At 47.4% G+C, this 18,335-nt stretch overlaps 1 protein-coding gene across 2 annotated transcripts in view; it reads right to left on the bottom strand.

The window, feature by feature from the left end:
* The window catches only part of Aff3 (AF4/FMR2 family member 3), a 459,838-nt gene that overhangs the window by 22,358 nt on the left and 419,145 nt on the right, over window positions 1-18,335 (bottom strand). For both annotated transcript variants that reach the window (XM_041655779.1, XM_041655780.1), the window contains exons 13-17: window positions 17,492-17,702; window positions 8,788-9,849; window positions 5,634-5,758; window positions 2,843-3,044; window positions 624-751 (exon numbers count right to left, since the gene is read on the bottom strand). In XM_041655779.1, coding sequence (XP_041511713.1) covers window positions 624-751; window positions 2,843-3,044; window positions 5,634-5,758; window positions 8,788-9,849; window positions 17,492-17,702 — 1,728 coding nt within the window. The remainder of the gene's footprint in view (window positions 1-623; window positions 752-2,842; window positions 3,045-5,633; window positions 5,759-8,787; window positions 9,850-17,491; window positions 17,703-18,335) is intronic.

The following is an 18,335-nucleotide window of genomic DNA, read 5'->3' as shown; positions in this document are numbered from 1 at the left end:
CTGTTGTTAGCAGGAGAAGTGGACAAAGGATTCCAGGCTGCTTTTCCCACATAAGGTCTGTTTACACTCTTAACAAAGAGCCTACATCTTGGGAGAAAACAGCCTTCAAGAGTAAACCACTATTATTCTTTTGCTATTATAGTTTACAAAACCAAAAGGACTTTTATTTTCCTGATCGCACAAAGTCACCAACATCCCATAATATATACCCTTGGAAATAAGACTCGCTGGAGGGGCTGGAGAGACAGCTTAGCAGCTCTGCTCTTGCAGAGGACTGGAGTTTGGTCCCAGTATCCACACTGGGCAGCTAATTGCCTGTAGCTCTAGGGGATCCATGAGCGCCCATGCTCATGTAACACATACCCAGACAAATATACATATAATTTAAAAAAAAAAAGACCCGTTAGGGAAGTTTGCCTCAGTTTTTTTTAAGTTTTGGGTATCAATTCCATAAGCCCTGGGGATCCTGCTTATTCAGGGGTGCGTATTAAGTTAGCGCTTTGTTTGAGAGGGACATTTAAATTACCATATCATGCAAGGGCAAACAGCCACATCATAAATAAGAGGATATAATCTTTCCTTCTACTTTCTTTCCTCGCCGCACTAAGAAGGTCCAAACTTACATGTCATCGAAGATCAGCTTCTGCCTCTTGCAGTCCCTGTGGCCATTGGAACCTGGAGACCATGGCTCAGTCTGTGGCCGTGACTTAGTATGGAGGATGCCATTTTCGGAGCTGTTGTGAGCTGCTTTCTAAACAACAAATAACAGAGAAGTCACTGAGACACTGGCCACCTGGCTGAAAGAGCCATCAGACAGCACACCTTTTCACCTACAGAATACTGCCTGTTGACTATTAGAAACGATGGTGATTTTGTTTCAATCAAGAAAAGGTAATACAGGCTGTGTATTCTTTAATCAAAATACTGGGAACCACAAGGGGTTGAATATTTAGTGGATGGAACCCAGGTCTAAGTATGAAACTCATCTGTGTTTCCCCTTAAACAGATAGCAGTTATATATACATTAAAGCAATTATCTGCAGTATGCTTTAAACCAGTTTTGTGATTCTTTTCGGCTCTGACCTACCATAGGGATCAGGTGTGGAATGATCCATTTGCTGAATTACGTTGTTTTCAGCAAGTTTCAGATTTTGGAGCCCTTTGCATTAGGGGTGTCCAGCCTGTACGTGTCTAAGTCTCAGCCTGTACATGAGGACTTCTGCACCTGTTGTCAAATGCTGTCCTCACAGCAGCACCAAAAGGGAGGTTGTATGCTTCTTTTACGGATGGGGAAATCAATACAGGTCAGGTTAGGCAACTTTCTCAGGTGCTAATAGTTAACAGTGTGTGGAGTGAGGGCTTGGGTTCACAGCTTCATGGTGACACAGAGGTAAATCTGCTGAGTGATCACCATAGCAGCATAGCAAGGTGCCCGGCCCAGGACAAGGACCTGCTCAGAAAGCACCACTTAGTGGATGAGTAAGTGAAATAAGCCAATGGCTAAACCTCTCAGCACACCCCAGATGACCACGATACATGGATATGAACGTGAAGGAGACGTCTGCTTTGTTTTAAAACCTGAACAGATAGCTTTTCATCCCGTGTTTCTCTAGGAGAGTCTCTCTGAATTCTTCCTGCCTAAGATTAAAGATAATTGCTTCTAAATGTGGCTGCATAGAAAGGCACCCTTTGAAGATATGCTAAGACTCAGGCTCCCATAGAACCTTCTGCCAACTCTTTTGCATCTTAAATCCATGGGGAAAATGTTAAGTACTGGTCCCTGCCTAAGATCTTTCTTTGCATAGACCATTTTTTTTTGTCCAGGATAGAGTTTCTCTCTGTAGCCCTGGCTGTCCTAGAATTAGCTCTATAGACCAGGCTGGCCTCGAACTCAGTACTCAGAGATCTGCCTGCCTCTGCCTTAACTGCTGGGATAAAAGGTGTGCGCCACCACAGCTTGAAGCATAGCCCTATTCTTAAGCTTTCTCTCTCTAGCCTCACAGAGCCCTGCTGGCTTTGACAGGCACAGGGTGAACTCAGACAGAACATCTGGACTTACAGAATACCCTGGGCAAGACGCCGCTTTTAGAGGCCATGTGGAGGAACTAAATTGATTGTCAGTGATATCTAGAGAGACCTGGGTAAAGAAACAGCTCAGAGAGATTAAGCAACTGGCCCAAAACCACACTGAAGCTAAAATACTCCACTCTCACCCAGGGGAACGTTAGAACCACTCTAGAATGGACGGTGAAGGGCAGTGTTAGAAACCTCCCGCTTTGGCCATCTCACTGATAGAAAAGAGCAGGCCAAGAGCCCTGTAATGTCGGCCCGGGTTTCAGCCCCAAATACACGTGCGCCATGTATTGGTAGGACATTTTCCCAGCACAGAAACTGGCTGGTTTAAAACTCCCAATTTTCGAGTGGATAGGGGATGGAATGGGGGGAAGGTGGAGGGAATGGGAAGAGAGGAGTGGAACTGGGATTGGTATGTAAAATGAAAAAAAAAAGATAGTTTGTTTTCTTTTTATAAAAAATAAAATGAAGCAAAAATTAAAGGAAAAAAACCTCCCAATTTTCTTTGTCTGGGGATGGTGTTATTCTGGAGTCTGAAATAGTTTCTAGAGGCTTTGTAAACAGAAAGGGCTTTGAATTTCCACTGGGCAGGCTTCTTCCTTCGTATTCTGGTGAGGAGAGAGGAGGAGTACATCTCCTCTGCCAGATCTCCCTGGAAGTCGCCTTCAGGGACTCAGCATGGGGCCTCCAACATGTAGGACAGCGTGGTGGGCCGACTCAGAATTTCACTCTAGTTTACTTAGAAGAGAAGGTCATCGAAAAGACAAACCGTGAGGTCTCCGGCATGTGACTGCAGCTGGCTGTCAGCCTTAGGCTTTTTGTTGGAAGAGGCAGAAGTCAACATCCCATTGCCGTGAGGGCGGCTGGAAGAAGTCAGGTCCTCGCTGGAGTATTTGTGTTTACAGGCATCAGAGAGTGGCGAAGTGGGTGACCGGAGCATTTTTTCATTTTTGTTTATTGGTATTGCCAAGCTGAAAAGAGAAACAGCAACAGAGTCTCGCAGTCTGCACAAGAAAAAGGGCCATGCTTCTTGTACAACCCAACCCCCATTTTAAATCTGGTGGCAGGAAGAAGCTTCTTGGGAATTATTATGGCACTAGGACCACAGAACACAATAAACAAATCTCATGCACGGGTTCTTGCCTCTATTAGGACACACAGCAATCTTGACTTCCTGCCAGTGTAAGACTAAGAAGAATAACACATCCACACTTTTGATTTCTTCATCCAGGTATCTACAGACACCGAACGAACAAGCTTTTCCTCACAATGGTGAGCAGCTTGGGAAAGCCAATCAGCAGTCAACAACAGTAACTAAACCCTTAGTTTTTTAGAGGGCACTGGCCAGCATCTGAGCTTGTAGGATATAGTCACAGAATGGCAGTTTTCAAAGACCTGAAGCCACCTTCCAACAGCTAAGTTTCTGAATTCACCAGAGACTGATCAGAATAAACACAGAACAAAGCAACTGGTACCTGAAACCTTATGTTTACCTTAAAGACTACTGTCTATTCTTAAACAGAATTTCTCCAACATCAACCATTAGAGAAGGCAGATTCACTTATATTAAGGTCTTAACAGTGATGATGATGCTTATTGCTAGGGATCTGTGTGTTCTGCATTAGGAAAAAGGATTGTTTGTGGAGGAGATGTTATCCTGAAATAGAGTCAATCACTGCTAACTAAAGAAACACGGAGAATCAATTAATACAGTTTACAAACAACAACTACTACAACAAAATGGTACAACCAACGAAAATTTAGTTGTGACTCGGGCTTATGACAGGTTCATTGTATATGCTGGTTATCAGAGCAAACAAGCCTTTAAAGTCACTTCAAAAAGCAATTTCCTTAGTTGGTAGTCACAGTGGGAACCTCAAGTACTAGCCTCTAAAACAAACAGCAAAGTTTTTTAAAACATCACGCAAATAAATACACGTGGAGACAATTTCTAGTTCTAAAAGTACTGTGTAACATGTTATAGGCAGCTGTTCTGGATGAACCCAAAGTTGTGTCTACTGAAGGGAAGGAGGCTGTTGTTAAGGATGGTTGTGAAAAGCCTAGAAGCCATCATTTCTTGACATCTGAGTGAAAAAAGACCTGCTTCTAAGTATCTATTATTTTACATTCTTTATGTGTAATGAAGAACAAACTGCGACATTAAATATAATCATGGGTATATATGACTGGTGCCTCTTCACTGTTGCAAGTTTACATATTCAAGTGGGCCAAAGAAGCATCCTATGGAGAGCCTCCTAGCTGGGCGATCAGCTCTGTGTTCTCCTGAGCTGGTCAAACAGGCAGTAGAATCACAATTGCAGAGGTTCGCAGATCACCCTTTCCAGAAAGAACTCTGTACATTTTCATTCATGCTGTGTCATTACTTAGTGTCAACAAAACAATCAGATCTGGGAGGCTCTGCCAGGCAGTCATGAGAGCAAGACTTTTGAGGTCCATGAATCTGGATGGCATAAAGTTCCACCCTCCTCTCTCACTAGAACACTTCCTCTAGTTAGAAGCAAGGTTAAGCTGGATCATCTTTGCAATAGCCAAGCTCGTGTCTCAGCAGAAAGCACGGGTCTTTTCTTGCTATACTCCAGTTGTTTCCGACACCTTGCAATATCATTTGTGTTCATTGCTATGCAGCAGTTATGGCTCTTACTAGATGGGAAGGTCATTTAATGCACTGATGAATGCACAAAGAATATTTGGGGGGCAGGGTCCCTTCATGCCTGTTTTCCTAGTCCGTGGGAATGCACAGAAGACCGTGGAAGCCCTGAATCTGTTCCCTCCTGTGCAGGGTTTTGGGAGCATCCTCAAGGTAATCCCCACCGCGCATGGGCCTGTGTGCCTCTGGTCTCCAGCCGCCTCTTTGCCTTTCAGCACTGCTCTACATCTTCCCCCAACCTTTCAGTTTACATTTTTATGTGCTGTGCAGAACCATTAATCTCCCCTTAAAAACCCTCTGTGTATAGTTAGGGAGAGTGAGAAGTGTCTCAGCAGAGGAAAAGCGGGGTCTGTGCTGAGGTGCTTCTAAATGGAAAAGCCTCTAGGACTGATGCTAAGAGACTTGCTTTCATGAATGCCCGAGACCTTGCCTGGCTGGAGGACCATTTATCACAGAGGGAGGTGGTGTGTGGTGGCCCGGTCTGCTCCTTTAGAGGAGTCACTGGGTAGCGGTTTGACCTTGGAAGCACAGATCCTTTTTAAGCCTACAACCTGTCTACACCCACTAGCTTAGGTGTAATTTTAGGTTCTTATGGTCTTATATCCTTGTCAGTTACTATTAAAGTAGTAGCTTGTGAGGTTTGGTTATCAAGTTTTGGGGGGAGAGATCATTGGGGAGCACAGAGTTCAGAGTTGTGTATACCTGGTCATTGGTCTCTGGTTACAGGTAAGGGCTTGATACAGCTTTTGGTTGACTTGAGGGAAGCAAGCCAGCAGACTCAGGTTAGAATAATCAAAAGGATCTTCTATTTCCTCAACACAATGGCTTTCAGATCCGGTGTCCCCATCCAGCTCACAGCTACCTTGGCGGAGGGGGGAGGAACCAGGCTTACCTGTTGATGTTCAGGTTGCAGTGGCTCCCAGACAAGGTGTTATTAGCGGAGGCGGCCAGGCGTGAAGCACTCTCCTTCTCTCCTTGGGCCTTCTTTATCTCCCTGTAGTCATCTTCATTGTCACACTGGGCGGTAAGAAGCAGAAGCCAATCAACTTGGGACTCTGAGGGCCACCAGTGAGCTGTGGGGCACTGCCTGTCACACAGCAAGGCCTCTTGGGTGTCCCCACCCACCTTCTCTAGAGAATGAGGCAAGAGCAAAGCCCCTGGCATAGGCACCATGGCACTCACATGTGCTGGGCTTAGTATGGGTGGCTTGGTAAAGGGAACAACATGAGGTGGCAATCGGAACTTGGATGATGAAAGCCACTAAGTGTGTAGCTCTGCAAAGCAGCTCTGGTCTGGATTACACCGTGGCATCTCTATCACTCATCCCTGCATTCTTGGTATCAGAATAAAGCATACAAAGTGTGTTTCATCTAAGCTCATGAGAACTTCAATGGTGAGAAAGCCCAGCTTCGCCTTGGTGAAAGAAATGCCTTTAGTGACCGGCAAGCAGAGGCTGCTGCCTGGTGTGCTTTCCTTCCAGCTTTCTGGCCCCGAACATCTTCAAGTTCCTTTTGATAAAATAGGACTTGGGATGGGTTCTTGCTACACGGCAGTGTTTGACTCTACAGTGTTAGGCTACAGAGGAAATACACTGCCCAAAGTGCCCCTCCTGGGGAGACAACGAGAGCCATCTCCAGTGTGGTACCCTCGGAGCTGTATGGGGGTTTTCAGGAGAAAGAAAGCAAGTATCAAAGACAGAGAGAACCTGACTCTTAGCTATGATTGTGTCGCAAAGCCTCTGCCAACAGGGGATCCTAGAAGCTCACGTTGTTATCATGGCCCCATGAAGGGTCCAAAGCAAACTGTAAGCCCTTGGATCTCAGGTATAGGGCTTCAGCGGGGCGAGAGCCTGCTCTGTCGGTCTGTGTAGGGAGTCCAATCACCATTTGCCCTTTCCAACCCTGCCATGGAGAATGGGAGGCATACGGAATAACAATGTTCTCTACTAAATGGGAAGCTAGTTCCCCTGGTCTTGGCACACAGGCAATTGGTACAATTGGTTCTGTAAGGTAAAGGTACTTGCTGCCAAGCCTGGCTACCTGAGTTCAGGTCCTAGGGTGCATATGGTGGAGGGAGAAAACCATCACAGGTGTGTCCTCTGACTGCTACATGCATACTGTGGCATATCCATGAGTGTGTGTGTGTGCACACACCCACACCAAGACACACACACACACAGACACATATAAAACACTGAAAACAGGCCTTTGTGTATGTATCAAGAACAAGGGAAGTAGTTGCCTTTTGGTGGTCCTTATTTCTACTTTGTAGAAATGAGCTGTTTAGTGCTATTCTGTGAAGAAACACACTCTATGCCTGTATAACAGATTTCCTTGCTGGTAATAAAGATGACTGTCACCAGGAAGAGACTATGCCTTTGACATAAACCCTTCCAAAATGAGGAATATCTTCATCTTGGCCAGGAAAGAATTCCCTCATAAACATTTTCTTCCAAGTTATCTCATTTAGAACGTGTGTGTGCGTGCACATGTGTGTATGTGCACACGTGTGTGCGCGCACACACACATGTGCACCTGCATGCCTCGGTGCTCATGTGGTCAGAGAACAAAGTCTGGGAGTTTGATCTCTCCTTCCATGGTGAGTCTGGGACTGCTCAGGCCCTCTGAACGGCATGGCCCAAGAGCTGATACTGGCTGAGTCAGTTTGCCCCCACCCACCACTATTAATGAAGGAATTGAAAAGGCTGTAAAATCCATGTGTGCAGAGTCTCTCTTTTTGTTGTTGACAGAACAGATTGCCCTTTGGAAACTGGAAGATGGCTATACAAAACTCAGGCTGATGCATTACTGAGTATGGGAATCTGGGCCCAACAACTGTCTGGGTCCATTTCAACTGACATAACCTTGGAAAAGTCCTAAGTATTCAACAGTATCCTTCTCAGGGACGTTTGCATGTAGTAACTGCTGTTGGTAATGATGGCATTTCAAACAATCCACAAGTAGTGCAACCTTTGGTTTGCTGCTAACTGCTTTTGCTTTGTGGTCTGAATTAGCTTGTGTGTGTGTGTGTGTGTGTGTGTGTGTGTGTGTGCACGCACGCGCGCGCGCCTGTGTCTGTGAGCGTGCATGTACCTGTGGAGGCCAGGGTTTGACTTCGCGTGCTAGCCATCTTGTTTTAGGAAACAAGATCTTTCCCTGGGAACTAGAGCACTGGAGAATGTCCCAGGGGTCTGCCTGTCTTCACCTCTCCATGCTGGGATTATAAGCATGCGCCTCCCTGCCCAGCTTTTACAGGAGTTCTGGGGATCAAACTCAGGTCTTCCGGTTGACTGGGCCAAGTCCTTTACCAGTGGAGGTATCTCTGTAACACTCCAAACGCAGCCATGGAAGGGGTTGTTAAAAGTCCTCAAACTTGGCTTGATGGAGGAAGTATTTCCCAATTTGGAAACCTTCAAAACTGGCTGTGTGTCCTTGAGTCACTGCCAGAGGCTGCCTGGGCTCTCCCATTCTAGAGATGCCTGTTAATCCAAGTCTCACTTGCCCAGTCTATCCATTCCTCAAGTGCCACTCAACCCAAAGACCATTGTACCTACAAACATCCTTCCTCCCCAGAGTCTGATTCCCAGCCCTCCTCTGCCTTGAAGCTCTTTCTCATCACTATGGGAAGGAACACCTGCTGGTTGACACCGCTGGCTGACCTCAGGACAGTGGATTTCATCTTCCACTTCGGCCAACAGCCTTACATTCTAAGAGGCATTTTAGTGGATGAGTGATTCCACTGTCAACATTATCCTGTCCATCTCAGCAAGGAATGGGGTTCACCATATGTTCAGTCTCCCTGTGCTCCATGTTCAGCCTGTATCTGCACACGCAGTAAATGCTGCCCGTATAACCATTTCCTCAGGCTGGGCCAGTACTTCCCTAGATCACTATATATGTATATCTATTACTTATGCAATGGTTGGAGGATACACAAGGACAGCCACCTGAAGCCCAGCCCAGCAGCTTATCTATGGTCTATCTCTAGCCCTCAAGTGCAAAGAGAGCCAGACTGTCCCTCCCAAAGCCTCCCAGCTCCAGGCCTACCTTGCGTTTCCTCTTGGATTTTGGCAAAGTCTTTTCGGCAGGTGTGTCTAACGCATGGCTGGCTGGCGCACTGTCATTGTCCTTGGCTGCAGGAGCACTCAAGATCCCAGGCTCCTGGGACAGGTGTTCTGGGATCCGGGACAGGAGGGTCAGGTCAATTTTGACCCAGAGAGACCTGACCTCATCACTGTCCTTTAGAGGAGAAAGCAGTTCATTCCGGCCAAAGGGGACCAGCGTGTAGAACTGTTCCTCTAGCTCCTTGGCAATGTCACTGGTGGTCCTGGCGTTGATGGAGCCCACAGGGGCCCGGGAGGTGCTGCTGTTGCTGCTACCGGCCTCCTTTAGCCGAGGCTCGCTCCCAGCGGTGGTCTGAGTCTTGGACAGGACATATTCCTCTTGCTCCGATTCCAGGTCCGAGTCCGAGGAGGAAGAGGAAGAGGAAGACTCTGTCTCAATAAATTCCTTGGATTTAGGGACAATTCTGCTCAGCCCCCGTGTGCGCCTTTTTTCACAGGTCACGGAGGAGCGCAGCTCCTTGCGGTGGCTGGTCCTGCTGTTACCACAGGGCCTGGTTTTGGGAGGCTCTGGGGGTCCCACCACACTTGCCCCCAGTGTGTCTGGGGCCACGGGCTCCTCTGGCCGGTGGCAGTTGGCACTGTCCCCAGCTGAGGTTCTCTCTGTGCGCCGGGTGGGCTTCTTGCCCGCTGACCTCCTGGTGGGTGCTGGTGCACTCTCCGTGGGTGCGCTGGGCACTGCAGGTGGCGGGGCAGCTGTGGTCACAGCCACTGCGGCGGCAGGAGGAGACTTCTGCTTTACACTTTTGCTGCCAGGGGCCTTGTTTGCGGTCCTAGGTCGCTGCTCCTCCTTGCAGGCAGTCTTGAGGTCCTTGTCTCTCAGGCTGGCTTGGCAAATCTCAGGAAGTTTCCCGCAGTCCTGGCCTTCATCTTTCACGGGCGGGTAGTATTGATTCCTTTCATTTTGGATCAGAATAGGTGGCTTGTGAGGATTAACTTTGTTTAGCCATTTATCCAGCTGCCACTTGTTAGACGACGCAGGTTCGGCCTGAAAACAAAACCGGGGACAAACAAAACAGCTTTTACAGCAAAGCTCACTTAAAAGGGGCCCTGGCTGTTTTGATCTTGACATTCTCTAAAATTGAACGGTCTAACAACAAACGGTGAAAGGAAGCCCAGGTATGTGGGGCAGCCCTCTGCTGGCACAGAGGATGCCCAGCTGGCCCCTGGCAACTAGCTATCCAGTAAGCAGTTTCAAGTCCACTTAATAAAACAACAGGACAGCCCTGCTTCTTTCCAGCTTACTCCTAGAACTGTGTATGTAGATATACCATTATATATATATATATATATATATATATATATATATATATATAAATGTGAGATTAAATTTGAGATTCTGTTAATTTAATTGGGAAGTAATAACTATGAGGCCCTGAACACTACAACTTTTTTTGGTTTTGACTTGTCATCTTTGAAAAAAATTTGTGAACCCAGGATCATCTCCCCCCATTAGCATACAATTTATATGGAGAAAACAAGTGCTTACTGACAATAGCAGCATCATTGGGAGGGTGGCTCACTGGCAGCAGGGAACACCATTTTCAAATGCACCCGGCATGCCCTGTATGCCTTGGCAGCCTGACTGCATCTACCCTCAGCCTGCTTCTGCCATTTCTTCTGCCACGGTCTGCTAGGAATGTTTGGGCACGGATGACTTCAGAGACCGCTCCTCGAGGCAATTTTGCTAACTCAGAGCAAATCACGGGAGGTTGGAGTTTTCAGACTCTGACCTACAGATCAGCTCATATGGAGGGTGCAGAGTGTTCTGAGACAGAACAGGAAGGGCTGTGTTGATTCCCCTCTCCCTCCCAAAGAGGCCTATAGTTTTGAGTGTGTAAGGACTTAGGTTCCAAAGAGGAGAAAAGTTACGATTTTGCAGAGAACGTTGATTTCTGGAAAAAGCTCACTTATGTACTGCTAGGATTTAATACAGTAAATAGAAAAGATGTCTTCTGTGAATGACACAGGGCAAACATTTATAGAGTCAGAGACACTTTTTTGTTCCCTGTGTGGTTTCTTCTTCTCTGAATCCATGGTGTCACTGCTTCTGGTGCCGGACACTAGCCTAACCCAGCGGTTCTCAACTTTCCCAGGGCTGCGACCCTTTAACACAGTTCCTCATGTGGTGTTGACCTCCAACCATAAAATTATTTTTGTTGCTACTTAACTGTAATCTTGTTAGTTATGAATTGTAACGTAAGCAACTGTTTCCCGATGGTCTTAGGCGACCCCTGTGAAAGGGTCATTCGACCCACAAAGAGTTCACGACCCTCAGATTGAGAACTGCTGGCCTAGAAGAAATGCGTCTGAGTCAGGCCTACTTACCCTGCTCATCATTTCTATCTATCTATCTATCTATCTATCTATCTATCTATCTATCCATCATCTATCTATTTACCTACCTATCACTTATCTGTCACCTATCAATCATCTATCTATCCATCCACATCTACCTACCTACCTATCTATCATCTACACCCTATCTATCATCTGTCTACTTGCCTACCTATTACTTATCTGTCATCAATCAATCAATCAATCATCTATCATTGTGATGGCACGCTGAACCTTGCACCTGCTAGGTAAACAACACTCCTGATCTCCACTTCCAGACTCTGAGCATTGTGTTTTAAACTTGTCAGTCATAAACCTAGAGGCAGAATCAGTCAGATTCTTTGATGTCAGAGGAAAAGTTTGCAACATAGGAAATTCTAAGATCCTCCCTGGCATATCAAGACGTATTTTTCAACAATGAGGTGCATATCGTGAGCAGAGCTTGGGGCTCTGAGTGTAGTTATATATCTAAGTGGGCGAGGAGAGGGCTGTGTCTGAGATACGAGGTTGCTAGACAGGTCTGCAGGAGTTGAGGGCACACCCATTTAGGGAGATGGGAAACCTCTGCTAACATCAGGGGATGGAGCCAGCAGGAACTGGCCACAGTATGGTGTCCACCAACCACAGCTGTGCTGGGGAGCAGGGACATCCTGCTGGTCGCTCTTAACACCGAGATCAGCTTAGTCTCCCTTATTCCAAACACTTTGGGCCATGACTTCTTCAGGTTTTGTGTTATTTTTGGACTTTAGAATATCTGTATGTAATTATGAGATCATTTAGAGATGCAACCCAAGTCTAAACGAGCCCATTCCCTATGATGAGATGCCATACTCAGCCTTAATGAAGGGGAGAGGGGCTTGGTCCTGCCCCCAACTTAATGTGCCAGACTTTGCTGACTCTCCATGGGAACCCTTACCCCCTGGGAGGAGTGGATGGGGGGTGGGGAAGTAAGTGGAGGTGAGAGGAAGGGTGGGAGGGAAAACTGTGATTGGAATGTAAAATGAAATAAAAAATTAATAAAAATAAAAAAGTCATTAAACCATATCTGATGGCATGTGTCTGTGAGTGGTGTGTATACATGCGTAAGTGTGTTTCAGCACACACCACAGCATGCATACAGAGGTCAGAGACAACCTCTTGTGCTAGCACTCATCCTCTACCTTGCTGGAGATAGGGTCTCTGTTGTTTGGTGCTGCTGATGGCTAGCTGGCCTGCCAGCCTCCTTCCATGCATTTTCCTGGGTCTACCTCCCTCCCATCTCTCTGCAGAAGGCCTTGGAGTACAGACATGAGCGGCCATGCCTGGCTTTATGGGGTTCTCAGCTCCTCACCCTTGTGCACCAAGCACTTTACTTACAGGGCTACCTCCCAACCTCCTGGCGGTAATTTTGTACAGTTTTAAAAGCAGCTCAAGGGTCCTGGAGTTTTCCACCTGCGGCCCCATGGTGGCACTCTTTGTGGGCTGCAGACTTTAGAGCATTTGGATTGGGGTACTCAAGCTGTTATCTTCTTGTTGCCTCTGAATGTTATACGTGATTTTCTGCTTTCTTTGGCTGCTCCAGAGAAAGGGAGGAAGAGAAGCCTGCAGAGGATGCCTCGCTTAGACTACAATGGAGGCAAGTGGGAAGATAAGGGACACAGAACCGCTTCTTTCCAAGGGGGCTCCTGAACCTTCTGAAGAGCATCCGAAAGCTAATTTTAGCTCCTTTTTGGCACAGAATCTGGCTGGCCTTGAACTTAATAAGCAGCCTTGAATAGCCTTGAACTTCTGACCCCCTTTCTCCTACCTCCCTAGGGCTGGGATTACATGTGTGAGCTACCACACTGGGTTTACATAACCTGGGGGATGGAACTCAGGACCTCATGGATGCTAGGCAATCGGTCTACTGATTGAACTGCACCTACAGCCCCCTGAAAGCTAATTTGATGGCAAATATGCATAGGTTCCAAGTCTGTCTCCCCAAAATGCTTTGTGCCATGTGGTCTGTGGAAGCAGCAGGGGCCTTGAACAATGGGTTTGTGTGGCAGAGAGGGCTCAGTCACCAGACAGAGCGCAGCACTCAGATACTTGCCGCTGTGTTTGACACTAGGTCCCCCATCGACCCCACGCTTCCACAGCTCTTGTGTGAGACAACACAGAAGTCTATTTGTAGCCTAAACACAGCTGCATGTGGGGAGAGTCTCACTGGAACCTCAGAGCGGGACCATTAACGGCGAATTGTAGAATTTCATACACTTAGGACGGGCCCACTGCCAGATGTACTCTAGGGTCATTTTTTTCCCTCTTGTACTTCACAGCTGAATGAATCAGTCTGAAGTATCATTTTCAACACATCACTAAATCACATTCCCTTTCTCAAGGGTCTACAATAACCTCCTATTGCCTCTTAGACAAAATCCAAATTCCCAGACTGGCATTCAAGAGCCCATCATCTTGGAATCATCTGTCACTGCTAGAGCACCTACAGTGTGCCTCCCACTCTGCATACCTCCTCCAATTTAATCGTTACAGATAAGGAACGCTATCTCTAATTTGTGGATGAGGCTCAGAAAGGCTAAGTGACACGCCGTGGCTGCACGGTTCCCAGGCTCTGCCAGGTGCACAGAGTGGGTTCTTGCACTTGCTGACTCCCCTCCCCCACACTCTGAGTCGCCTTGTGAAAGGGATCTCATTCTTCTGAGAAGCGTCGGTCCTGAACCTAAAAACAAGAGTTTTAGATATGCTTTTCAGAGAAAACATGACTCTTGGCAGACAATGTCTGCTGTTCTCTATGGCACCCAGTGGCATAGCCTTTGGGTGTTTGTTTCACGGGCATGTAACGTGGAGCATCAATGCAGTCTACACTTCTTTCAGGCTAGGGCCAGCTCTTTTTTATTGCCTTACAACAGTCACACCAGGGCTGGGAGCTTGATGGCCATGCTTCTGCTCTCAATCTATACTGTTTATTCCTCAGAGATTAGGGAGAAGTGCTGGAGCCGTGGCTGTCATGGTGGAGGGGAGGCCACTGTGGTCACGGAAGCTCAAAACAATTGAGTGATCTGAGACTTTGCATTCCAGCCCACCACCATGCACTGGTGATACCCAAATCCTGAGGTTATCACTGAGACTTCTGCCCAGGGTTTGGATTTGTTTTCTGGCGGCTCACTGGGTTCTATGTATGACCAGAGCTCTCTGCCCTGATCAGCCTTTGGGCTGATTCACATACAAGCTCACCATGAACATTCCCACTTCATTCACCCCTTTACAGCACACACTGCCATGTGGCTCAGAGGTGCCTGATTAACAGACTGTGCTTCTGTTAGCACAAGCAATGTGCTTCACGTTTCTGCTGACTGTAAAAAGGAATCTGAAGTGGTCTTTTATAAAATGTATTTTCTGCTCAGGTCCTTCATGAAGACCTGTCATGGTCAGATCCACCAGGGAACGGTCACAATGGAAAATGTAGTTTTATAAGAGCAGCATCTAGGGCCCAGAGGTATCCAGTATAAAGACATGACATTAACCTGCTTTATCCAAGAACTCATATGATGTGACCAAGGTCTTTCTGTAGGGACTCTGGCAATCCTGGGCCAGGAATCCCTGTGTGCAGTCAATGTGGCAGCTGCATGGAGAAGCAGATTCCACCCATGAGAAGCATTGGCATGAAAGAGTATATACCCAATGCCAGGAAAAAAAAAACCATGCAAGAAAAACCAAATGAAAGTCAAATGAACAGTCTAGCATAGGGCAGCCCAGAGGGGATTCACAGCTATGTACAAGCTGACAGAGGCTTTTATGTGATGGCACTCCAAAACCTGGCCTGGCCATGCTGGGGTGATTCACAGACGATGAAATGGTTTGCAGCAATCATATGCAGAAAGAACAGTTTGTAGGAGTATCGGTGGGGCAAAGGAGCTTTCTAAGCACTGGCAGAGTGGAGGAAGAATGTGAGGACATCCGAACACGAGTGCTTCCTCCACTTCCATGAGAAGGATGGTCTGGAAGAGAAGTGAGGGCCAAGGCCATTTGCTTCAAGGCTGCAAAAGTTGAGTCTGAGCAGTGGACTGAGGAGTGTGGTTGTCAGAAGCTGGCCTATCACACGAGGCTTGTAATACAGGGCTCTGTGCTGTCTGCTAGGTCGTCTAGGCCAGCCACCTCCAAGAGAAGCAGAGTCTCTCTGCTACCTAGGACTGTGATGCTCAACTCATCCACACTGTCGTTCCTACAGGCTACGTGTCTGTGCTCACCTTGGGTTAAAGGGTGAGGCTTAAAGAACCCGACTCTTACTCCAACAAGTACACACATCCTTTGCAGCAGTAAGGAAGACTGGGTAGTGTGGTTAATGCATTGCTCAGCTCCTGCTTTCCCTCCATAGAGAAGGAAGGAAGTGGAAATCTCATATGCTCTCTCACAATTCAGACTTCAGAGGTCCCCCTCTGTAGCCAGGGACTTCTGAGAGCTTCAGAAAGAACTGACAAAAGCCTCCATCCACCGCCCAGAATTGCAGGTTTGATGCTTTTACAGAGCACATTGCTGCTCTCCAGTCAAACTTGAGGCAGCTCAGGAGCCCTAGTCACTTGTTACTTTAACCAACCAAGTCACAGAGCAAAACCTGGGTAGGAGGCTTCAGTCCCCGCCCCTTTCGATTCACCCCACCCCTGGCTGGTCACTGTCCTGGGATGCAGAACTTTTCTTTCACTTTCTCTCTTTCCCCCTTTCTGGTAAAAGGTACTGAACCCAGGGCTCTGTGAATGCTAGGCAAGTACGCTAGCATGGACTATATGCCTAGCTTTATTATTATTTATAATTCAATATCTCAATGAATTGTAGTAGAAGGTGGATACTAATAAAGCTCAATTACCTCCTGTATTTTATTCTCCTTAATGCCTATACTTTTCTATTTCAGATAATTCCCATTGGAATGCTAGCTCTGGGCCAACGGGACATTTTCTGTCATGTAACTTAAATTCCCAAGCCCAGCCAAGTACTACGGCTGATGGTTCATGCATATTTACTGAATAAATTCTGAATGAATGAATGAATGGTGAGGGGGGATAGTGGCTCAGATTCTGGGAATAGTCAGGGTAAAATGAATAGGTAGTGTAGCTAACTAGGTCTTCGATCTTATGTCTAAGGACAGAGGCAGATACAGAGACACACACAGCTGGGTAGACAGGTGGGAACTCCGTGGAGAAGAGAGAACAAACTTCTGAGGAAAGGCTTGTTTTAGGATGAATGGCGAGTTTGCCATGATGCAGAAAGGGGCCGGAGAGCAAAGAAGGGTTGTGGGGGCATAGAACAAAAGCCTGCACAGGTGTGAGGGGCCCTCTGTGAACTTGGAATGGGGACGTAACTCCTCCAGGGGTGGCACAGGTATGACACGGGGTGTGCATGCTCCACAAGGTGCCCACACCTGCTTTTCACAGGTGAACTTTTCACGAGTGGGTCTGCCTTCGTGTCTCAGGGCCTATTTGGGATCTCGGTCCCTTAGCACAGAGGGTATAAACAAAGCCTTTCACCCAACAACCCACAGTGACGTCAGCTGTGTATATTCTCAAGAGGAGGCAGTTTTATTCATTATTTAGAAACCAAAGTCTGCCCTCACAGCCCCACAGGCCTGAGGACCTGGTTCTCGGCCCCCACCCAAGAATCCCCGGACTCTGAGTTACTGTTTAATTTCCTCCATTCCACTGAAAGTAGAAACAGCAATGGATTTTATTGGTACCTTATAATGTTTTTCTATGAGGCACCTAAATCTTCCCCTTAGATACCGATCACAGCTGTAAAAGGTTTCATTATTATTTGTAGGTGCATGCTAATTTCCCCCTTTATATTTTCACAAAGAAAACACAGTAAGGGCGGTTTTATTAATATTTATAGCCCTTGTTCTTCTGATCCGTGACAAACTGCAGAAAGGTAAGATTCTAAGCATGCCCAACGCATAAAACTCTTTGGCCTGTGATTTATGGGTGGTCACACTTCCCAAGTGACAAACTTCTCTGCCTGGTTATTGCTTGGGATGACCCTGAGGGGGAGACCCCAGCCATGGGTTATTTCCTGCCAGTGATGTTTATAGCATATGTGGAAATTTCTGGAAGCCGAATAGAGATTTTTAGACAGTAAAAGCTGATGCTTTGTCATCACGAGACAGGGAGGAGGGGACACAGCCGGGAATAGAGAGCAGAGTCCCACAGCCCACAGCTTGTTCCAGGTTGGGGGACAGCAGGACGGTGGGGTAGGCAGGCAGTATGAAAGCCAGGGCTGGAGGGTCGCTGGCCTTGGAGCCGGAGCCGGAGCCAGCAGCTGCTGCCTACCTCGGGGCTGGAGCAGTGTGGAGGCTTGCTGCCCTCGCTCTCACTGGAGCTGCTCTCGGTCTCGGAGTCGGATCCAGAGCTGCTCTCTGAGTCGCTGGAGGAGCTGCTGCTGCCGCTGCCGCTGCTGCCGCTGCTGCCGCTGCCGCCGCCGCCGCCGCTACCCTTGCTGGATGGCACAGAACCTCTGCAGTTGGTCTGCTGGGCCACAGAGCTGCCGGTCCACCAGGCCCCCCAGGAAGGAAAGGGAAAGAAAGCCAAATGAGCAAACAGGAAACACCAGCAGGCTGCCATCCTGGCAAAGGCAAGGGGAGGCGCAGACTGCACACATCTGTCAACCAGGACCTAGACTCACACGGCAACCGTCAAGACCCAAAGCAGCCAAAACCAGACAAAATTAGGCACAGAATTAAACCCAGAAGGAGCAGTCCCTTTGGTCACTGGGCACTGGCTAGATGTGTGGCGACTTCAGAGGAAGGGGTTGTACCAGCCTGGCACTTGTTTCAATGTTGCTGCTGTTCTCAGAATGTTTTTTTTTTTCTTCAAATGCATCTCTGATTCTGAACACCTACACAAATTCAAGAAAACCCCAAAACCTCAAAATATTTTGCAAACTGTCAAAAGTAACGTTATCTTTGCTTTAGAGGGAAATGTCAGATGGAAAGGAGGCTGCCAGGAAGGCTACAGGGATTTGCTGTTTCATGGCCTGCTGGAAGCTTCCAGAGAATTTGGGACTGTCAAAAGTTAAATGGCTTGCTTCGTTCTTTTTTTTTTTTTTCCACTGTGGAGTTCAGTGCTGTAGTCATTATGGATGCTGGCATGGTGTGTGAATGGTAGCTTCTGAGTC

This window comes from Microtus oregoni, unplaced genomic scaffold (genome assembly GCF_018167655.1).
Source record: "Microtus oregoni isolate MIOR12 unplaced genomic scaffold, Mior012 000007F_ref0000211, whole genome shotgun sequence".
NCBI classification, from domain to species: Eukaryota; Metazoa; Chordata; class Mammalia; order Rodentia; family Cricetidae; genus Microtus; species Microtus oregoni.
The sequence above is the reverse complement of the archived record's forward strand: the minus strand, read 5'-3'. Positions and strand labels throughout refer to the sequence as shown.